A 24,330-nucleotide genomic window follows, 5' to 3' on the forward strand; every position below is an offset into this window, starting at 1 on the left:
TGAGGCAAGTTTTGAGGAGCTGTGAATCCAAGAGGAAGGCTGCTGGGACGGATGGTATTTCCGGTCAGTTAAAGGAATAATGCTAACCAACTGGCTGAGTGTTTTTACTGGGATCTTTATTGATCATTTTATCCGATGCATTCCATCTTGTTTGGCTTCCACCATTGTTCCACCAAAGAGATTTCCTGCTGACAATCTTCAGGATTATAGACCAGTGGCACTCACCCCATCATGCATGAAGTGTTTTGAAAAACTGAGATCCCATAGGCATATTATTGGTTTCTTTGCCTTCCAGATACATTTTGATAAACATCAGTTAGCATATGGACTGACTAATAGATCCTAGGAGGGCAGACGCCATTGCCATTAGCCTCCACACACAGCTGTATATCATGGAACAGCAGGGAATTATGTGCGAATACTCTTCGGACTTTAGTTCCATTTAATACAATCTGCGCCACAAAGACTGGTGACAAAACTTGTGGATCTTCGGACTCTCATTCCAATCTGTTTGTGGATTAAGGACCTTCTTGTCTGGGCGTTCCCAGAGGTTAGACTAGGGAAATCGGGTTTCCTCAGTTCTTACCTCTAAATATGCAGGAGCGCCACAGGGCTAATAATGTTGGAGCCCTTTACTGTTCACCCTTTATACATATGATTGTACTCCGCATCTATCAGATTAACACCATTATCAAATTTGCTCATGACACAGCGGATTGGTGGGGCTCATCTCTGGAGGGATAAAGAGTCTGCCTACTCAGAATAGAAGTGGACCGACTGCTCCTCATGGTGCAGGGAAAATAACCTGGTTCTTAACACTAACAAGACACAAAGGAGCTCATAGTGGACTATAGAAGGAATAGCTCAGAAATTCCAGCCCATTATTATAAATGGAGATCAAGTGGGCCCGGGTTAGTACAGTTTTTAAATTCCTGGGCGTTATGATTAAAGAGGGATTTGACCTGGGGAATTTACACAGACTACACGGTGGTTAAGAAAGCCCAGCAAAGGAGCTATGCTTTCTGAGACTTTTAAAGAAGCAACAACTAGATGGAAAACTTCTGGTGTCCTTTTACGCTGTGCTATAGAAGTGTCTAACCTGCATCTGTGTATGGTTCTCCCAGTTGCACAGTGGGCGAATGAAGAAGCTCCAAAGGGGTGATCAATGCCACAACAAGGGATTATCGGCTGCCCTCTCCCTCCTTGGAAAGAAATCTATAATGCCGAAGTCCTAAATAGAGCCTAAAGATATTCTAAGGGACCCGTCTCATCCAGCACTCTCTCTTTTTAAAGCTGCTACCATCACAGCAGGCGATACAGGGACCCTCAGAACTAGGACAAAGAGGCTTAGAGACAACTTCTATAGAGCTGTGGCTATGCTAAACTCCTTCACTTCATGATATTTGGGAGCTATGTAGGGATGGGTGGAGGATGATGATGTATGAGTCTGAAATTGCATGAGTCTGAAATTGTATGAGTCTGAAATTGTGTGCATCGAGGAATGCTGCTGTAAATTTCGTTGTGCGTGCACAATGACAATAAAATGCTTATGCTTAAATGCTTATGCTTAAATGAGGATACCACATGGGTGTAATTGTTTCCCATGCCAATGGTGTCAGCTTCCTAACAGACTGAGGGTATAGGATGACAAGCCCCCGTGGCAAGATGTTTAACACTCAGAGATATAAAAGAGGTCTTGAAATGGCAGGTCTGAACACTCTCCAGAACTCATTGGTGGAAAGGCAGGATAAGAAATGCACTAGACCAATAGGTTGCATGTCAAACTGAACGATACAGATGTCCTATTTATGGCCCTCACTGAAATTTTATACCTGAGGTTAAGATCCAAGATACAGAATTAGAATCTCTCATTGCCAATGGTCTTGAGGCAGAGCATTCAGACATGGATTAAGATCTGAATGTTCCCAGAGCACAGATGTATTTGTGTCTTAGAGTTTGCTCCATGATTACAACAAAGCTATCAGAGTCTGTGCAGCTTAATCCCAAACCCCATCAACTAGCACTTAACCCAGTAATCCACCTAGGGCTTTCTGTGTTCAGCCCTTGGGACCTTTTCAAGCTGTGTTCATGAAGGCTCTGGGACAGTCAAACTTGATTTAACTACACAGTGCTGAGGCTCCTTCCATTGGCTGGTCAACAGAGCAGTATTGACTTCTGCATGCTGCATTTCTGGTGTCAGATCGGATTGAGCAACTGATGGTGGAGGCTCTGAGCTGAAGAATATGTTCTTTCACACATACATCTTAAGAGCCTTGACTCGACTCTGGTAGTATGTAAGGGTTGCCTACATGAATTAAACAATTCAGTCCTAGCAGATCTGAACTCTCTAGGAAATGCAATGAAGTTTACTAGAACAAATCGAAATATCGATATGAACACAGTGTTCATTCTATAGCATAACAAAATACAGTTCTATTCACACACAGGTTAGGAATGCAATACAACAACTTTTGGTATGTTACATCTTGCAGTGCACATACATATTATATTACAGTGGTGGCGAACCTATGGCACAGGTGCCAGAGGTGGCACTCAGAGCCCTCTCTGTGGGCACACGCAAACAGAGTCGCGCCCCCCCCCCACATCTAGGCTGGTCTGGGCCGCTGGACTCAATTATTAGCATTAAACCTAAGACCTAGTTTTTATTTATTTATTTATTTATTTATTGTTTACATTTTTATACCGCCCCATCCCCTAGGGGCTCTGGGCGGTGTACAACAACCCAAAATACAATAAATAAGTTATTAAAATCTTTAAAACAGCGGTAACACTATACTAATAATATAATAATAGGAAGGCGTCCGACCAACCCCATTTTCCATTAAAAAATTCCCTCTCCCGCAGGAAATTGGGGAGAGAGGGAGGCTGAGCCACAGTATTAGATGGTAGCCTGGAGATGAGTAAACTGGCTGGGGCACCGTTTCAGCGGCTGGTCCCTCCGGAAGGCCTGGCGGAACAACTCCGCTTTTACAGGCCCTATGGAACTCACCAAGGTCCCGCAGGGCCCCGGGAACTGCTGGAGGGAGGTGTTCCACCAGGCCGGGGCCAGGGCTGTAAAGGCCCTGGCCCACCAAGCGTGGAGGCCAGCCAACGCATCATTGAGGGCCAGGGACCACTAACAGATTAGCCTCCGTTGGCCCGAAGAGGCCGTGGCAGGGACATGCAGGGGTGATGCGGTCTCGAAGATACTGCAGGGGCCCCAGGCGGCGTGAAGGCCTTAAAGGTCAGCACCAGCACCTTGAAATGATCCGGAGACTCCACCGGGAAAGACCCAGTGCAGCTGGCGCCAATACAGGCTGAATGTGATCATAGATGGGGCTGCCTGTAAGCAACCCAGCGCGCATGCGTGCTGGACCAAAGCTTCAGTCCTCCCGGATCCAGACGCATGAGAAGACCAGCGTAGAAGCGAGTTACAATAGTCTAATCTGGAGGTGACCGTTGCATGGATCACAGTGGCCAAGTCCGCTTGGGAGAGGAAGGGAGCCAGCCTCCGGGCCTGACGAAGGTGGAAAAAGGCAGCCCGGGTTGTATGGGCCACCTGGGTCTCCATTGAGAGAGACAAATCCAGGTGGACCCCCAGGCTGCGCACGGAGGGGGTCGGCGCCAATGTGACCCCCTCCCACACCGGTGGCTGGAAAATCCTGTCCTCCCCCCCGCGGCCAAGCCAGAGGATCTCCGTCTTCGATGGATTTTGGGGAAGCAATGTAGGTAACCCTGATAACCCCACTGATTTTCATGCAAAGAACTAAAGCCTGATCCTTTACCTGGGAGTAAGCTTGGTTGCTGGCAATGGGGCTTGCTTCTGAGTAAACCCTCCTAGGGTCGTGATTCACCCATTGGAAGAGTTGCATGGTTGCTTCAAAGCAGAGCCACCGCCTACCACGAAGCTTACTCCCAAGTAACACACGCCTCGGAGCCAACTGTTTTTTTCTAAACTAAAACCTCAGTATTCAGGTTAAATTGCCGTGTTGGCACTTTGTGATAAATAAGTGGGTTTTGGGTTGCAATTTGGGCACTCAGTCTCGAAAAGGTTTGCCATCACTGTTATATTATAATCCATGGAATTGTAGCATACAACTTGAGAAACAGGAGCAGGAGAATGCCATCACTGGTCAATTTCAGCGTTTTGTGGGATGTCGAGCCCACTTCATCAGCTCTTCCCGATCTTGAAAGTTGCCCGAATTATTGCTGGAACTGCATTGTAGATCTCACATTAAGTCAGTACTATCCTCTGTCTTGATCTTAACATAGACATCAATATAAAAAATCTTACTACAATATAAAGTGCTTTCGGGACCGCATTACCCGAACGCAGAGGCCTTGCTGATGGTCCCTGGCCCCTCTATGACGCAGCTGGCCTCCGCACGGGCCAGGGGTTTTACGGCTCTGGCCCCGGCCTGGTGGAAAACTCTTCCTCCAGCTGTCCAGGCCCTGCGGGACCTTGGAGAGTTCCGCAGGGCCTGTAAGACTGAGTTGTTCCACTGGGCCTTTGGAGAGACCAGCTGCTAAGTGAAGTGCTCCCTCCTGTTTTATTATCAGGGGTCCCCTAACATCAATGGGACCCACCGTTCTTCCCTATCTGGAAGGGTTTTAAATTTAAATTCAGATATTTGCTGGACGCCGTTTTATTGTATTAACTGTTGTTTTAATGGATTTTTAGCTTGTAGCAAATGGAGTTGTATATTTATTATCTGTACATTATTTATTTGTCTTAACCATTTGCTTCACCTGTTGGGGTTGGAGTTCATTATTTTGTGGGGAAGTTTGTGTTATACATCGCCCTGAGCCCTCTTGGGATAGGGCGGTATATAAGCCTAAACAAACAAGCAAACAAGCAAATAATACTTATCCTGGAGCATGAAAGCCCATCATAGTGCATTTACAGAGGTAACTGACTGGCAACCTGTATGTTTACTCTATAGGGAAGATAGATTTGTATGGCTACATGAGGTCCAGGTCAAGATAATGGTGCAGTGGAGTTAACCCTGCGGTCCTCCATGCTGCCACCCACACTTTCCTTAACATATTTTTAACTCATAGCCAGGACTAGGTCCCGAACAAATGTAAGGTTTTAAATAACGTATTCAATTGTACATTTGTAAAATACAGCATAATTATTACTTAATATGCACACAAAGAACAATCAAGTGTATCAAGTGCATTGATTTGTGCACACTATCACTGTAATGTGTGCAGGTTTAGTGCTTTCAGTCTGTACTCTTCAGGCTAGTACTTGAATTCCTTACATAGTAAAGAACAAAACAAAATGCCACAAACTAGGTCTGAAAAATAACACACGGGCACCACAAAAAGTATCACGTATTCCCATTGCTCTTTGCAGTGTTCTCTCTTATTTGATTCCTATTTCTAGTAAATGTGTGCAATCATATCCTATTCCAAAGTAGGGTTACTTGGAATTAAGCCCCACTGAGTTCAAGGAGACTTACTCCAAAGTAACTAGTACAGGATTGCATCCCTAGGATCTTTTAAAAATGCTTTAGTGACGGTAAAAGTCTGACTTTACTAATGAATGTGTGCATGTGAGTTGTGTATGGGGAGTTGGGGAGGGGTTGCTGGAGACATGAGTACTTCCGAAATTCGGGCCAACTATAACAGATCTAGGAAGCTAAAGATAGCTTCCTATTCCTGGCCGTCTTGGCTTCCCTAATAGCCTTGTGGATAAGAAAAGATATAGTATACAACAGAACTGAAGCTTAGCTCCCTGATAAGTGGCAATACTCCACTCAGTTGTCCGCAGGAAATGAATTTCATGTGGTTTTCTGAACAATTGAGTTGAGATGTTGTAATGAAATAATTGGGGCTGTCTTTGAAAGATTTTGAGCTTAGAACATCAGGCAGTCAAATCTTAGAAAATATTTACAACACTCACATCGAATCAACACCTTCCTCCCATGAGACTACCATAACAATGCTCAAAACATAATTCTTGTGGATATGTATATTAATGCCTTTATTGTTAATAGTAAATAATTTATAATGTTAGAGATGCTTTGTGATGTTTATTTCATTCAACCTTGCTGGAATTTTTGTGAATTAGAACATTGTAATTCTCATTTCCCAGATGGCAGCATGAAGATGGGGCTTAAAGTAGGCTTACCTGGAACAAATCAGCGCGTTGCACATCCGACCGCATTACACAATTTAATAAATATCATATAAATATTATATAAATACATCTCAGTTTGCATAATTTACAATCATATACATATCAATGGTTATCAACTCAAAGTCTCACAGTGCTGGCGGGTCGTCACCCTGCCTTGGCACTCATGGAAAGTACAGTCCCAAACCTCATAAGAGTCATGTAAGCAACACAATCGTTGTTTCTGCCTTGCAGACTCCAGCAGACTCCGTCCGTCAAGGATCAAAAATACAGCAACAGAACGGGCTTGCGTAACCTCCGTTTTCGCAACTTCATCAGTGTGATGTCCTCTGTGCTAACGTAATTTCCTTTTTGCTGTGCAATGGATTCTATAATTGATATGCAAAATACAAACATCCTAATTCCTGTTATCATGAACTTGTAAAATTAGACAATTTGACATCTCATATTAATATACACCATGTAACTACCAAAAGTACACATTCCTCCAAGTAATATTGGCAAATAAAGGCCTTCTATATGAACTCTTTGAAAGATTTTGAGTTTAGAACATCACACAACTTAGTAATTCCCTTCCTCATCTACATAAAGTTAAGAGTGAGTTCATATAGAGAGCCTTTATTTGCCAATATTACTTGGAGGAATGTGTACTTTTGGTAGTTACATGGTGTATATGATTGTAAGTTATGCAGAGGTATTTATATGGTATTTATATGGAATTTATTAAATTGTGTAATGCGGTTGGATGTGCAATGTGCTGATTTGTTCTAGGTAAACATATATGTTGCACAGTTTGTTTGTATTGTGTTTAAAGTAGGCTTCCCAGCTTCCTGGAGATCTCCTATTACAACTGATCTCCTGGTGACCAAGATCAGCTTCCCTGGAGAAAATGGCTGGGGAGGGGAATGTATGGCATTATACTCCCCTGAGGTCTTTCCCTTTCGCAAACCCTGTTCACCCTGCCTGCACCCCCAGAATCTTCAGGCATTTCCTGATCCAGAGCTGGCAATTCAGCTTAAAGTCATATGAATGTTTTTCTCCCATTCTGATGAATTTCTCATAGTCTGTACTTTTTGATATTGGTAAAAGTGACGAAGATCAGATTGCTTATTGACTACTGGCAAAACATAAGAGAGTTCAGGAAATGCTTTCTAAAAATTCTATCGGTGGGCTTCAGGGAGGATGTTGGTGGATACCAATGATATCCTTGGGCATCATGTTGAGGACCCTAGGACTAGAGTATGTAGCTATGTCCATGAAGTGATACTGACAGCAAGTAAAAATGACTGTGTGGATCCATCCTAAGACATAATCTTGTCACATGAGACTGGTCCAATGTAAATACTAACTAGATGATTTTCCACACTATACAATTTAGGCTGAATACAGATTTGAACAAAGTCTGTGTGAAGTTCATGGATTGATGAGTCTACCGCTTTGTCTTCTGAGACAGGTGGACCTACTATTCAGTAGGAGCTTATTTGTCTAAACCAGAGGCCCCCAACATAGTGCCCGTCGGTGCCATGACATATGGAAACACCTTTCCTGATGCCCACCATATGTTTCTAGAAATGGGGTGACCAGGCAGGGATTTTGCCCATGAAGACTTCTGATTGGCCACTGGAGATTAGATTGGCTGTGCAGATTTCTTAAAATGTTGCTTTAGCAACTGTTGCAATCACAACCTGAGGAATCTTCACTGTGTGACAGAAGATAAGCTGAAGCATCATTGTATGGCTCATTCCATCTTCTATGGCACCATTTTGGCAGCCATTTTGTGGCTTCACTCATCATACTGTGTCAGAATTCCAAAGGTGCTCATTGGCTCAAAAAGGTTGTAGAAATTGCTTTCTACAAAATTGCCCTTCCCTCCTAGTGTATGGTTCAAGCTTGCTATTATTTTACGCACCAGTTGGATTTTTCTGTAAGGAAAAATAGGCTCTATATATCAACAGCAGATACTTGTCTTTTCAGTCCCTACATATTTAGAAATTTCATTGAATTTTCTCTGCCTGCTTTCAATCAAGTGGATGTTGAGATTAAAGTTGAATGTCTGTCTTTGACCCAGGACCAGATGTATGTTAGTCACTGTACTTCAAGGCTGAATTCCTCTCAAAAGCTATTTTCACATGCATCAGTTTTAGGTTTCATCATTATTAATGTAGGTTTTCCCCCCACTTTACAGAGATTAAAGTTCAACTTACCAAGACATCGGGAAACTAGAGACATCCGCCAGCGATGCAACTGCCCACCAGGTAGGAATATTCCAGATCATGAAGATAATGATAGTATTTCTTCCAATAAAGAACATCATATGATAATTTAGTAGTTGGGTGGGTAATGGGGACCAGCAACTCTTAACAAAATCCAAGCGACAGCTTTTGGATTCATTGGAGATTAAAATATGGGGAAAAAAAATCTCTTTTAGGAGTGTTTGTTTCAGTCTTTTAAAAAATTACATATGTAATAGTTTTTGGTATGTGTATCATAAGAACAATGAGCTTTTTACTTTGGCAATATTTTTCTTGTCTTCTCATCTCCTTTCAAACCCTGCATCACTTGATGCCATTGGCCGTTCTGCTGCCCTGGAATGCAAAGAGATCATGGCCATTTAAACCGACTCAATTGCTCTAATGTCAGGGAGCCTGGTTAAACGTGGACAAGGCTGTTAGGTGTAAGGCTGAACACACCCAAACACCATTAACTTAAATAAAAGAACTTTGTTGATTTGCGTCACCCTAAATACAGGGTGCTGGAACTGAGGATTCGTGTCCTCAGTTCCAGTATTTATTTTATTTCTGAACGCAACAACAACCAATCAGCTTTCTCCCCCCGCCCAGTCTCTGGTCTCTCATTGGCCATGAAGCTCTGGTGGGATGTAGCTTCTCAGTGTGTTTTCCCGCTCTTGTTGGAAAAAGGCGGGAGCCAGTGCATGCTGGGAATTGTAGTCCTGACATTAGGTCTTAATTGTGTATAAGGAGATTTTTAAATCAGAGGTTAAATTAAAAGGTCAATGAGTAATTTTTGTTCAATTATGTATTCATTTCATTAGCTTCAGAAGAGCTTTTCTACAAAGTTAATAAGGCTATACTGAATGGAATAGTTCAGGAAGGTGTTTTATAAAGAAAAGAGTCTATGGAATACCACTGTATATAGGACATCAGTTTGCTGCATGTTTTTTAAAAAGTAATTTTTGTTTGTTATTAAGACTAAGGACATACAAATATAGACCAAAAAACAAACAATAAAAATATACAAAAATATACATAAAACAAAGAAAGCTTAAAAAGGGATCTCGATTTTGTCAGCATTAAATATAAACACGTTTAAAAATTCACTATTTCTTCTATTATTACAGTTATAACTTAGTTATTCTTATTAATAAGGTCTGAACCTTTCTCTATGGTATCTATTTACATGTTCTATAGTTCTACTGCTCCTCAGAACATCAGTTCATTCTTTTCCGTTTAATGCAGAAAGTCTATCACGGGTTTTCAACTGTCAATGAATTTAGATAAGTTCAGTTCTCCAAAGAAGTAAATTTGGCCATCTCCATCAATTTCAATAGCTACACCAACTATTCTTCTATTAGAAGTGTAGATGCAGTTTTCCATTTTTGCACTCCCCCCCCCAAAAAAAAAACAACAACCCCTGTTTGTCCATAAGATCCCAAAGAAAGGTTTCTGGTTTCATTTGTATATTAGACTTTAAAATCGTCTGGATTGTTAAATGTATTTGTATCCATTTTTTTTTGGTTTTATACAAGTCCTCCATGAATGATAAAAAAAAGTCTCTTCATGATGTTCACATTTCCAACACAAATTCGAAGCATTTTTATCTTTGCCTAATTATCTGGTGACAGGTGTAAATTTAAGTCCTTTTAACCACATATGCTCCCATTGTCCCATTTGTATGGCCCATCTTGGCATGCAAGCTTTCACTCTTTCTTCTTCTGTTTCAAATCTCAACAAAAGCTTATACCTTTTGGCAATAATATGAACATAGTTCCACTTCAATTTCTGTCTTTGAACATTCAAAACTGTAAGATCTTTTATCTGTATTAAATCTTTCTAGTAACTATGCATAAAAAACCCAATGAGAGGTATTTCCTGCTGCTATTAATTGTTCACTAGATTTCATTTTACATTCCGCCTTGCGAAAAATCTAAAATGTCACAATATATTCACCTATTTTAAAACATAATTTCTCATATAAATAATACTTCTTGTGGTGAGAGCCACCTTAAAAGGAATTGAATTTTTTAAATGTCAAAACTGAAAGAATTTGGTGCATTAGTGGGATTTAAAATTAATAACAGAAAACAAATGTTTTAACAAAATATATTAAATTGCAAGATCAAATAATTGATAAGTAAACCAGGTTTTATGGTTGGAAAAAAGTGAAATATCTGGATATTATGTTGACAAATATGAATTGTATGTAGTTTCAAAATAATTATGTTGTAACATGGAATGAAGTTAAAGAAGATCTGTCAAGGTGGAATAAACTACCAGTTATCGTTGCTGGGAAGAAGTTCTGTGATTAAAATGAAATTATTACCAAGAATGTTATATTTGTTTCAAGCAATATTGGTATGGGTAAATGATATTCCATTTAAACAATGGCAGAAGAATGTATCAAACTTTGTTTGGCAGGGGAAAAAATCTTGGATTAAATATAAAATATTGCAAGATGCAAAGGAGCTCTAGGTTTACCTGAACCGAAACTTTACTTTGCCGTTTGTTGTCTGGTTTGGTTGAAAGAGTGGGTTATGTTGAGAAATAGATGATTGCTCGATTTAGAAGGACATGATTTGAGATATGGATGGCCTGCCTATTTATGGTATTATAAGGTTAAAGTTAATAAAGAATGTAATAATCAGTGTATAAGGTGTGACATTCTGAGAATGTGGGATAAGTTTCTTGCATGTAATAACTTTTTGTTATTTCACTGTTTTCTACTGATGTGATACCACTTTATAGCCCCATTCCAAATAATTCCTGTTATGCTGGGCAGCCCAATCCAGATGGTGGGGAAATCCCCCGCTGGAAGTGGTGTGGGCCTACCCCGGCAAAAATGCCTTCCCCGGGGCACTTACTCTGGTGAAATTAAATCCGTTGGTGCCTGGATGCTGTGGTGCCCTGAGACCTCTGCCCATAGCACCCAGCTTTGCGTCAGCACTCCCGCATCACCCGCAGCTGCATCAGCAGGGTGGGGCTGTGGTGGGGGCATTCCTGGGAGTGAGGTTGATGTTGGTCAGCTTCCACTCTGGGTTTGGCACCAGTTGTACTGCAGCCCTGGCTCTGCACTTACGCCACCCTTTTGGATAGGGCAAGTGCATAGGGGCTCCATAGGGGGAGTTCTAGCAGCTGGGAGGGTTTTTGAGTTTCCTCCCTCCCTATGTCACCAGGGAAGCTGGTGGGAGGCAGCGCAGCACCGCCTCTGACATGCCGACTCCGCCAACACTGTTTGCCTGAATTGGGCTGATGGTCTTTCAGTTTTCAGGAATCCTAGTCCTAGTGCATTGCTTGCAGATGTCTCTTCATATTGATTGTAGCTCACTATATTGTGCTTATTAGATGCCTCTGATACAGATTATCATCAGTTTACAATGTGTAATCAGTTTTTAGTCTCAGAGCAAAAGGTGGACTATAAATACAGTATATAAATACAATTTTGATATGGTGTAAGCTGCTGGGGGGGAGGGGGGATGCTGTACCAAAAATTGGTATGTAATGTTTTCAATAAAATAAATAAGCATTGCTATAAGTTTTCAAACAAAATGTTTGTAGATCAGTGAGGGAAATGGTTGAGGACTTCTTGTATATTTAATGAAAATAAGAGGACCCTTGCTCCTGATGAATGGTTTATTTGAATGGTTAGGTCTAGAGTTGTTTGTCCAGTGCTGGTAACTGGTAGGAGACTAGCGGGGTGGAGACCTGGCAAAAGGTTTTCATGCAGTGCTGTAAAATCACTTCTGTCTGTGTAACAGGAAGAGATGTCACTCAGTTAGGCAGACACTCTAAGGTTACCTTGAATCTCTGTGGTGAAACCAAAGCTACCAGAGAAATTCCTATAGTGCCATGGTGATGTTGCGTCTGAGTTCTTAGATTTCCTATTCTTCCTATCAGTAGGGGGCTGGGAAGCAACAGTTGGGGTTTTCCATTTGGCACCAGGCATCTGGCAGTCCTAGCTGGATCCAGTCAGCTTTTCCACTGGCAACCACTGAAAAGGCTATGGTGGCTATCATGGGATATTCTTAGAGAAAAGCCATATGAGATGGGGGGATGTAGTAAGCAGGGGCATTGATACTGAGTGAAAATTTGAAGGGATCCAACTGAATGTATCTATTACAATAATTTGGAATTATCAACTTGGGGAAAGGAGACAACATTAGAGTAAAGTAATTTATGTCTTTGCTTGTAGTGGTAGTTTTAAAAGGATTGAGGCTCATAAAACATCAGTTAACAGACAGTGAATTATATCTTTTGTTTATTTTGACTTCTGATAGTGATGGTGATATCTAAGTGGAGAAGACGGGCTACTGGTTCTGTCCTGTCAGTAGGGTCGCCAGTTGGTATTAACATGTTTTTGTTACATTCTTATATACTATTTTGAATATTATAAATTATAGACAAGCGCTTAGAAAATTTAAAGATGCACAGAATGAAAATGTGGAAACTGTCAATAATCATAGGGGACTGTTAACAATCTTGCATGTGTCTAGTGAACATGAAAGATTATGGAATTACAAGAGATTATTTTGGCAATGATTCTGATCCACAGAGTAATCATAAACTTTTGCCTAAAGCAAAATTGAAAGCAAATTTAATGGCCGTTCCTCAGGTCGAAGGCCAGCAATGCACAAGTCTTCCTGACATATTCAGGAAAGGCATTTCAAAATACAGGCACCACTGCAGAAAAGATAGCATGATTCAGAACAATGATGACCTTACCTGTCTGTTTGCTGGCACCTTGAGCAGGCTTTGATCTGATGAATGGCCATGGGATCTGGTGTATATTGGGAGTGGTAATACTGCAGATATGAGGGTTCTCCATGATGACTTTATAGTTAATGACCAGCACCTTGAATTGGGCCTGAAAATAAAAAAGGCAGTCAATACAGCATTTTTAAGATTACTATAATACACACATTCTCACCAACTCTTGCTAAAGAACAAGGTGCAGCATTCTGTACCATCTAAAATTTCTGAGTTGCCTTCAAGGGCACATGGGCTCTTCCTTTCAAATGGCACCCCTGTTATAATTGTGCAGGCATCTTCTTCTGGCCTGTGCGGTTTTATTTATACCATGCTGTCATCTTGACAACTTTCCTGAAATGTTGCAAAATCCCATCAGCACCTGAGGGAGCACACATGTGATGTGCAGATAGTAAAGCTGCAAAAACATACAGGTTAAGACACTCAGTTGCATCATTGCTATGAAGGATGTGCATGAGACAAACTCTTCAAAACATAAACAGCATGAGCAAGAACAGACAAAAAAGAGGTGATACGCTGTCTGCCAGTGCACCACTGGGGCAGTGAAAGCACAACTCTCATAATGCCTCAAAGACTACAAGCAAACCAAAACGTCTCGTAAAATTCCATCCCTTCATGTCTTGTAGACTTCTTTTGCACTGGCCACTATCAAAAAGGGGATTTGGCTTGCTGCTGAAATACTCCTGGGAAGTCTGTTGTCTGAGAGGCAGCTATTCTCAACGAAGAAGAGGGCTGTGTTTTTGTTGGATAGTTGAACCGTAGACTTCCAACTAATATCCAGCCAAACTTGGGGCGGGGGCGAAGAGTTCCCCTGTTTTGTTAAATGTGTCAGTCTCTGTAGAAAGGGCCCCATGTTTTATTTTGAAAAATGAAGTTTATTTGAGTTTTCCTTTATTCCAGTTTCCTATCAACAGAACATCTTCGGAGAGTGATGATAGACAGATGTGGAGGACTGTAAATCTAGATTTGTTGGGAAGAGATGACCAAAGAGAGGCAAAAATGTTGATTCTATTTCATTGTGACAAGCTCTCTCTATTTTTTTTAAATTTTGCATTAGCTTAACAAGTAGGGTTGCTAACTCCACTTTAGGAAATTCCTGGATTTTTGAAAGCTGTATCTGGGGAGGTCAGAGGGGGATGTGATGTGTAGAGTCTGCCTTCTGAAACTGCAGTTTCTTCCAGGAGATGTGATCCCTGTAGTCTGAACCATTGTAACCCTGGAAGAATCCCAGGACCTGTCTTCAGGCTAGTAATCCTACTGGCAAATGTTTTGCCAGTGGCGGGGGGCAGGATTGCACTAAGCATTGCTGGGCATGCAAAATGATTTCTTTGCAAGCATTGATTTGTCTTTGGGTGGGGACACATGAAAGTTTACTGTAGCACTATTTCACAGCTTGTAGCCATTGCTAAAGACTTGTGCACATAACTCTTTGGAAGCAGTATCTGTGGCGGCAAGCCAAACATTGAAGGCATTGGTATGAAGAGCAGTATTTCAGGAGGCTATCTCCTATGGCTTCAGAAGTTGTGTCAGTTACCGATGCTTAACTCATCCTTCTAAGGATCCCAAGGTGTGGTTCTCTCTTTCTCCAACCCAGCAAGAAAGTTTAGGCTGAGAGGATACCCAGTGAGCTTCATGGCTGATTGGAGACTAAGCCTGGGTTTTCTCAGACCTCGTCTGAGGGCTTAACAGCATGCTGCACTTTTCCTGGTTGATAGATGAAGTCTGAGAGTTTCATGCTCAGAACTTGATTGCTAGATGAGTGACCCCTTATTCAGATTGGGGCAACAGCAAGCTGTTTTCCTGACCTGAAATGGCGCCAAGTAGCCACTAATGGTCCCCCTGGGGAAATGTAATGTATATTGAGGGCTTCAAAATAATTTTCTCCAGAGGCATAAGTAGTGATCTTTTCAAGTAAGGAAAAATGGTGCAGAGGAAAGAGTTAAGCTTAGACTTACCCTTTTCCTACCCATAGCCATTAAAGCCCCAACCTTCAGCCCCAGTCCCTCACCTTCAAAAAACGGAGCAAGAGAAAACATTACTAGAACATGGCCTTCATAGTGATTGTCAAGAAATGTTCCCATGTCTCTGTGGTCTTTATCATCAAGGTTAGAAGAAGATTCTACAGTGATACTACGCCCTCCTCAAATTGCATCCTCCCCTGACACACTCTTCAAATTTTCCCAGCATTTGCTGTGACAATTTTGGCAATATAGGATAAGCCCCTTCTCCCCACATTCCCTAATACCTGTAAATCAAGTTAGCAAAGCACGAACAAACCTTTAATATCTGGAGTATTATGATAGATTCTATATTATGCATCTAAAAGCATAATATAGAAAATATTTATATATTTATTTTTCTCCAAAGGTTCAGATACTGCTGATATTCTCTGAATGTTTAGAACATCTTAGTCAGTTATATACTTTCTTCTTACATTAATTTATATTGCATTTAATCATAGCCTTTCCAAAAACAGTTCAAAATCTTCATGAATATATATATGGAATATATATATATGGAAATAAATACATAATTAAAACACACAAAAATAGGTATTAAAATTAATCTAACTCTCAATTAATAAGAGCAATAAAAGCCATCAACAGTGGGCCTTTCCCCACTTACCTTTGGCCCTGCGCTACTTGCGGAGTGTAGCGCGGGGTTCCTCATTGCTCCCCACGACAGGGGCGGCGACAGCGCAGCCGCCCCGATGCTGCCGCTGTCGCACCCCCTCAGCGCGCAGCATCCCAGGTGCTCTTCTTAACGGCGCCTTTTGATGGCCCCGCGCAGAGTGCGGGGTCGTGGGGACGGCCGAGCGCGCACCTGGGATGCTGCGGGCTGAGAGCAGCATGTGGCATAGAGGGGAACGACGTGGGGAACGAGTGGGGAAAGGCCCAGCATTAAAATTAGAAACAGTATTTAAAAGCCTCACTTGCACTAAATGGAAATCTTTTTTTAAAAAAAGCAAAAAAAATCCACCAACCATTTGAACAATCCCTCATTTATTTACTAGCAGTTTTTTTTTAAAAAAAAACTGTAGCTGAGTTTCTGTTAGGAAGCTATATATGCTAATGTGGGTGCCGCTATCTTGCCTTGTAGATTTTTAGAACAATATTTCTAAACATCCATGGCTGGAGCAGAAGGCCTACTCAGACATAAGTCACCTTTTATTCAATGGGATTCACTCCTAGGAAAACTGTTCTTAGGATTCCAGACTACTTGTGGATGTTCTGCAGTATAGACTGGGCTTAATCCCTGTGAAGAACAGCTCTTCCTTCATCTAACTTGGGAGGATGCCCACTCTTACAGGTCATGGAACTGAGCAGTTCTCCCATAAATTGCTGACTGGCACTTAACTTGTTGGCTTTGTTAAACAGTGTTTGCCAACAATGGCAAGTTTTTTGCTGGGCTTAAGAGGCAGCTGATTGAATGAAACCCCATCCTGAGTGAATGATCCTTTAGCTGGTTAGTGAGCAGTGTGTGTACACACACATATAAAACTTCTCTTTTTGTTTGTCGGCACCTGTTTTATCCTTGCCAAATATTTCAAGGACGCAGATGCCATCTGCAGAATTCCTGCTGTTACCCCTTTCAATTAGTTTCCTGAATTTAGTGGATGGAATGCAGCCATGTTCCAAAATTGGGGATGTTCTGGCAGGTGGGGCCTTGGTTAACTTCAAGCAATTCTAATATGCTCTTTCGGTGGGTTCTCAAATCAGGAGACCTTGGAAGCCATTTCACCCTTGACATTTTTCCCCTAATGCCTGAGATGCTTAAGAGCTAGGCGGGCTCTTCAGTCTTAGACAGCACGGCCTTCCCTGGCAGCTTAGAGGTTTTCTCGAGCTGTTAGTGAACCAACATTGTTTTGGGAGACTTCCTTATGAAGCCAGCCTTCATAGTGCCGATAAACAAATACACATTGTGTTTGTTACTGAAAATAAATATCATACGTGACAGAGCCTTTCATGTCCCACAGATTCCACCCTCCCAATTTCAAGCTGCCCCTTATATAAAGAGGGGCAAAATGAACGCAAGTTTATCTGCAGACTTTCTGCAACTGCCTAGAGTCAACCAGGGAATGACCCCTTCTCCCAAGGATAGTTCCAAAAAAACACTAGTAAAAGGCCAAAGAAAGCAGTGAGAAAGATACACAACTGTGTGTGAGAGAATTACTTCAGCCATCAGTGAGCAGTAATACAGGCAAGAGGAAAAAACATAGCGTCTTAATGCTATTTATAGACAAGATAAGGAAATATATGTTTCCTTAATCAGGCTAGCTGACACTTCTGCTCTGTCAGGTTCCGGGATAGGTGTGGCCACCCACTGGGAGCAGAACTTTTGTGCAGGGTCAGAAAATGTTTAAAGGTCAGAAGAAAACTGTACAGGAAGTCTCTGTGCTGGAGCCAGGGTGTTAGTGGCAGGAGGCCTGGCTGTTTCTGCCTCATATCCTTGGTTCTGGTGAATGTTATTGTGAACTGTGTCAGGCTCCTGATGTCCTTCCAGCATTATAGGAACAGGGGTTGCTGCCCGTTGTGTGAAGCGCTGACCTGACTACCACAACAATGAATTCTTTATTCCAGTTTTAGACTGCTGGAAACCAAGGGATGAATGCATTTAGTATCTTGTGAAAGGTAGAAGAGCTCTCTGGCTCCTGAAAGACTCAAAGCTTGTGACATAAGCTTTCATGGATGAGAGCCCACTTCATTAGGTGAAGATGAGGTGAACTGTATTAGGATTCCGGAGGATGTGCCAAATTGTCTAAAGTTCATGCATATATAGTATAATTGTATAAACAATTTTGCTAAGGTAAACCATTGGAATAATATATTAGGGAAAAGTGAACATAAATTCTTCAGTGATACCCCTTGAACAAAATCTTTGTTTATGTGAGAAGAGTTCTGACAAGGTTTGGTTGGACCCTATGATTCCCTCGAACGAAATTGGACCTAAAAGAGAGAGCCCCAACATGGGATGGATTGATTCTATAAAGAAAGCCATGGCCCTCAAGTCTGTAAGACCTGAGCAAGGCTGTTAGGGTGTTTCGGAGAACATTCATTCATAGGGTCACCAGAGGTCAGAGGTGACTGGATGACCCTGAACACCCACACATATACTCTTCCACTAAATCTTCTCATAGCAGAGAAAGGCTTTCATTGGTGTATTTGTTTGTTGAACAGACTGTTTGTCTGTTAGAGGAAGAGTTGGTAGAAAGGAATCATAGGATCTAACCCATTATCTATTGAAACATTTAAGCCTCTTTATTCACTTTTTGTTGAAGTAAGCTTAGACCTTGTCTACAGATGCAGTAGAATGGGATGTATAACTTCGCGCTGTGTGCGGTCTAATTCTTCCTCATATGAAAACTGAGATCCAGTGTGGTGCAGTGGTTAGAGTGTTGGACTGGAAACTGGGAGACCCTTGTTCATATCCCCACTCTGCCATGGGTGACCTTGAGCCAGTAAAAAAATCTAATCCTAACCTACCCCACAGGGATGTTGTAAGGGTAAAATGGAGGAGGGAGAGAGTGAAGAGAAAGGCATGGTATAAATCAGTGTTTTCCAACCTTTTCGACATCAGGGTACCCTTGACCTCACTCTTCATATCTCACGGTACCCCTGCCATCCCCCCACCTTCCCCTCCCAGCGCCCCTGCTTGCCACCCCCCGCCTTCCCCTCCCAGGGTGAAGGGAAACACGGGGGGGGGTTGCGGGAATTGGCTGCTGATCTTGCGGCAGGCCCTGCCTCCTGGGTCAGCTCCATGTCCTTGCTGGCACCAGCGAGAGACACCACAAAAGTGAGGGGGGCCGGTAGTGTTGCCGCGGTACCTCTGGGACATGCTCACGGCACCCCAGGGTACCACGGAAACCCTGGCTGGTATAAATGAAGTAAAATACACTTAGAACATAAAATAAATTGTTTCCATGCCTTTCACATGCTGTGCTACTTTTCCATCTGTAGGGAGTCTATTAATGCATGTAAACTAATATGTAAGCCTTCCACTGCAATGTGCAGTGGTTAGTGTTGCTGGATCTGGCTTGTGAAATGTCTTAAGATTTGGGGATGGAGCCAGAGGAAAGTGGGATTTGGTGAGGAAAGGAACTTCGGTGGGATGTAATGCCATGGAATCCACTTTCCAAAGCAGCCATTTTCTCCAGGTGAACTGATCTCTGTCACCTGGAGATCAGTTGTAATCCTGAGAGATCTCCAGGCTCTACCTAGATCTTGGTCACCCTTTCATGCCCCTATCTGGTCAGGGCTTTAGGTAGCTTTTATTTAGTTGAAAGCTGATACCAGATGTTTTCAAACTGCCTGCTGTGTGACAGGATGGTGTCATAACACTGTGGAGCCAGCCAGAATTGGCTGCGTGACAGCATCACCCTGGCAAATGATGTACATGTAAAGACGTTGCAAGATGAGGCACTGCTGACAAATCTAAGGCGGAGGGGTGGGAGCTTTTTGACAGCTGGATTTCCCCCCCTCTGAAATACACGGAATAATTTTGGCTCTGACCACATTTTCTATCCAGTTCCTCTTAATCGAAAAACGGTTTTTAAAGATATGACAAGCTTTTATCACACCTTTTTGGTAAAGATCTCAAAACATGGATTATCTAATTCAGCCTCTTCATCATAGCAATTTTTGTAACATATATTGAGTGGGAAGTGGATAGCACACAGACCAATCAGTACACTTCAGAAGGGAACAGGGAATTCAGCCCTGGTCCACAAGTCTGTCTGCTGAACTATATCTACTCTACTGCTGGTTCTCAAACTTTTAAAATTTTAAACTTGCTGCATTTTGGGGATTCAGTTGCACAGTAACTCCACAGTACACCCCCCCCCCCACAGCATACTAAATAGGAATATCATCCTAGTTCAGGGGTGTCGAACTCAGGAACCCCAGATGTTCATGGACTATAATTCCCATCAGTCAATTGGCCATGCTGGCAGGGATTGATGGGAATCATAGTCCATGAATATCTGGGGCACCAGAGTTGGATACCCCTGTCCTAGTTAATACTGAAGAAGTTGATATTCTATTATTCATACTCAATGTATGTGTGTGTAGGATTACTAAGCAGGTTTTGGGATGGTGGAGCAGGGCAAGGTGGGGGTGTCACTCAATATGATGAAGGCACTTCCATGTGCTCACTCAGAAATGGCATCACTTTGTTGCATGATGCTGTCTCCTGCCTTTTTGCTGATAGTGCAATGTCAAGTAGTAATGGTGGACAGAGTCATGGTGGCAGGAGATTGTCCAACATAGCAAGGCACCTGACCACCCTCTTATGAAACTATAATTCTTGGCCATTTAGTACACTGTGCAGAGGTGAACCCAAATTTGCCCCCCCAAACCTCTTCTAATAGTTCCCTCCATTCAGAGGTGGGATCCAGCAGGTTCTCACAGGTTCCCGAGAGTAGGTTACTAATTATTTGTGTGTGCCGAGTTACTAATTGGTGATTTTGCCACATGATTTTTGCCTTAGTTATGCCCCTCCTCTCAGCAGTAGCACGCAGAACTTAAAGCAGTCTAGCAGGAGGTGCACCGGCATGCGTGGCAGCCTGCGCCTGCGTGCATTCGTTTCCCGCCCAAGGACCGACGCAGTGGCTGCGTCCTTGCCTCAGCCCCGCCCAGGAATGCCCCGCCCCAGGAATGCCCGGCCATGCCCCCGTCGTGCCTGCCCAGCCCCATTGGCACTACGCCACAGTTTGAATCCCACCACCATGGGAACCTGTTACTAAAATTTTTGGATCCCACCACTGCCTCCATTTCTCTTCATCCTCCTTTTTGGCATTGAGACCAATCAACAAGAGGGTCTCAGGCGGATTCTGCATGTGCCAAAAACAATGGTGTGAAAATGGTGTAAGTCCTTTTACACTGTTGTAAACCATTTTACACCATTTTCACACCACTGTTTTTGGCCCATGCAGAAATCCGCCTCAGTCCACTTTTGAGTCGCGACCCACAGTGTGAGAACCACTGTATTGTACCTCAGTGTCAAAAACAAAATATCCCCCCAAACTGGGCAAAAGCAACATCATTCTGTCTGCCAGGCAATTGGATTTTACGATGGAATGTTTTAGCATCCCTAATTTTCATTATTGCTATTCATTGGTTTCCATTCTTCTGGCGGTTTGCTTCAGTTCGTGGCAATGTGCTTTTTTACTCGTCGTTTTTCTCTGTCTCCTCCTAGCTGCTTTCAGTCTCAGGCAGAGTTTGAGTCAAACTTTTGAACCCGCAAGAGGGTCGGAAACAAAAGTGAAATGAGTTTTCCACCTTTCCAAGTAGCACGTTGTTATTTCTGTCAACTCTGGTACTGTAAAACTTGTATTGAAGTCAGGATCAAGACTTTTGGGTGCTAGACCCAGTATATCCAGGTAACTAAAGGGAAGTCCTGACCTCTGGAACTCACGTAATCTTAGTATCTGGAAAAAAAACCGATCGGTTGATATAAAAAGCAGATGTGGGAAGGAAAGGGATAAAATGTAAGACTGAAGCCATAGATTCTGCAGCAGCTAAAAAAAATTAAAAACAAGCAAGTGCTTACATCATACAGTTGGTTGGGTGGAGAGTGCTTCCAACTCTTTGCTTGTGGCCTGCAGGTAATGTTGACTTGTAGAAAGGTTGCGTCTTCTCACATTGACACAAAGAACATGGTGTAATCACCAGCCAAAGTGCAGCAGGCTGACCCCACCCTGCTGCCTGCTATGGGAGCCAGTGCTGGCATAGCTGAATGAAATGATTCCACCATCCGTCCGGCAAAAATAAAATTTCTGCTGGGAAATATCGTCAGGCCTGTTTTAGAGATGCTCTGGGAAATTTCTTGCACAACTTCCTTATTTTTCTCCGAATGTTTTTATTGCTGTGGGGTACATGGAAGGCAAATAATATGGCTTTAGGTTTAGCTTTGTGAAGATGTTCCCATCTCTGAACAGGTCATTTCTAGACGTTAGCATGGTTAGGCTCACTACGAAGTAGAGATACTTCGTCCAACCCCAGTTTTCCCTAAAGGAATAAGTGCCTCCTGTAGTTGAGAAGGAAAAAAAAAAGTAAGACTGAGTAGTCTGATGCTTTCCCTTGTGCCCCTCTAACCAGAAAATGGGTCTGGTCCCAGAACCCCATGCAACAATACAGTAGCCTTGAGGGTGACCACAAATTTCTGGTAGGAGAGACGATACAGGGAATGGAACAGCAACTCTCACAAGCTTCTTTTTAGCACACAGGCTGCTTGGAGTTCAAAAGAATCACACTGCTCCTCCATCACTTCTCCCATCAGGAAATGGACAGCAATCCCTGCAAAGCCCCCTGCGACATCAGAAGAACCTCTGGGAATATTGGCCATTTATTGGTCCCTTCTCGTTTACCTAACAGAAGGAGAAAAGGAACAGTATGTTTACAAATGTTTCTGAATAAGGAGGGAGCGGATGAACGGAAAGAGAGTGGGTGCGACAGTAATTAGGGTTGCCACTTATCCTGTTCCAGCAGTGGGTTCTCCCGGTAATGCTCCTTGTTCCCTCCCTTGCTCAGTGGAAAATAGGTGACTGGGGAAAATTGGTGGGCACAATGGTGACAGTGAATGCCTGGACACTGCTACCTTTTCAGAAACACTTTTCAGAAAGTGATTTTATAACTTTCTAGGAATTTCAAAAATCTCTATGGTTTTCACCACAGAAATTTGAAAATTCCTAGAGTGTTGTCCCATCACCTCCTATTCCAAAACAGGAAGTGATATCCCAGAAGTCTCTGTTTGCATGCTTCTGGGGAGTGCTAGCTGAGTCTGGCAACCCTATGGGAAATTACCAGTGGGCATTTTGTTTAACGTTCACTAAAATCTGAAGCCTGAAAATACATATATAGTATGCCACTTAAGAAGGGTGCCCTTGAGGTGAACTATATTCTCTGCCTACTTATCCTATGTATTTCAAAAGCTAGAATACTTTGCTTCCAATTCTATATATTTTAAAAATAAGCGTGCATTCCGTAGTTGGGTTTCTGTACCTGGATAGATAATATAGCTTTAAAAGACATTCTTCACCTACATTTGGTCCACTTGTATATAGAACAAATTTGTGAGTCTACGGGTCACTATCCACTCACCATAAGCCGCGGGGTCACCTCTTTAAAAGCCACGGGGGTCCTGGACGCTCCCCACATCTCCGGCGCTCACTGCGCGGCTGCCAGGGATTTACCTCTCTCCCGCCTCCTGGCTGCGCGGCAAATTAGCTCCGCCTAAAAGAGCAACTTTTAAAACCGGTAAAGCGCGGGTTGTGGGGAACCTCGCCAGTGCCGCTGATTCGCCAGACGTTAAGCTCACGCCAATCAGGGAACAGAGGGAGCCATCTGTTAAGTGGGGGTGTCCCCGCCTGTGCGCGCTGGATTGATTTGTTCAAAGCCTCGCCGGTGCAAATGGAAAATGTCGGCCACGTAATGAGGAAGTACAAGAGTACGGCGCGGCGAGCTGGCTTGCTTTCAATTTCCAAACACGTTGATGATTTGTCCGCTGATCAGCGATGACGCTCGCGACTCACGCCAAAGCAACCTATCATAAAACAACTTCCTGCGCCACCACCTGAGACCTTACCAGCTGGCCGCCACTTTCTCGTGAACTCATGACGCATCAATGCCCGCATTACAGCCAATCGAGCCCATTCCCCTCATTGCAACGAACTCGCTTCTTTGCTGCCCGCTGCTATTTCAAGAACAATTGCAAACGCAGGGGAAACAAATGTCTCCGCGGTCAGAAGCCACGGAGGCTTTCATTGCGTGGTCGCAGGCTGCAGTTTAGTGAGGGGTGGGTAGTGGCCCCATGACAAATCCAGTTTTTTGGATGGGCTAGCACTCAATAGTACAATTTTAACTGTTGTTTACTACATTTATACAGTGTTTTTCTCACCCCAGTGGGGAACTGAAGTGGGTTTACATCATCCCTCTCTTTCATATTTTCTCCTTACTACAGTCCTGTGAGTCCCATGCTGACTATACTCTGGAGCTACTAAAAAACAATAAAAAGATGGGATGTGGGAACATAGTTGCCCTTGGATCTGTGTCTTGGATTTTTTTGTTGGGAGAATTCATCAAAACAGACATATACACCTTCTCTGGACCAGCTTTGGTTCTCCTAAACTACAAGTAATCAACTGTATTAAAATGCAATAACAATTAACAAAACCTAATCCTATCAGGT

General features: G+C 42.8%; 1 protein-coding gene across 6 annotated transcripts in view; it reads left to right on the top strand.

Moving 5' to 3' along the window:
• The window catches only part of COL13A1 (collagen type XIII alpha 1 chain), a 248,821-nt gene that overhangs the window by 17,616 nt on the left and 206,875 nt on the right, over positions 1-24,330 (top strand). For all 6 annotated transcript variants that reach the window (XM_048505280.1, XM_048505279.1, XM_048505281.1 and 3 more), the window contains exon 2: positions 8,331-8,400. In XM_048505280.1, coding sequence (XP_048361237.1) covers positions 8,331-8,400 — 70 coding nt within the window. The remainder of the gene's footprint in view (positions 1-8,330; positions 8,401-24,330) is intronic.

Source organism: Sphaerodactylus townsendi, linkage group LG08 (genome assembly GCF_021028975.2).
Source record: "Sphaerodactylus townsendi isolate TG3544 linkage group LG08, MPM_Stown_v2.3, whole genome shotgun sequence".
Lineage (NCBI taxonomy): Eukaryota > Metazoa > Chordata > Lepidosauria > Squamata > Sphaerodactylidae > Sphaerodactylus > Sphaerodactylus townsendi.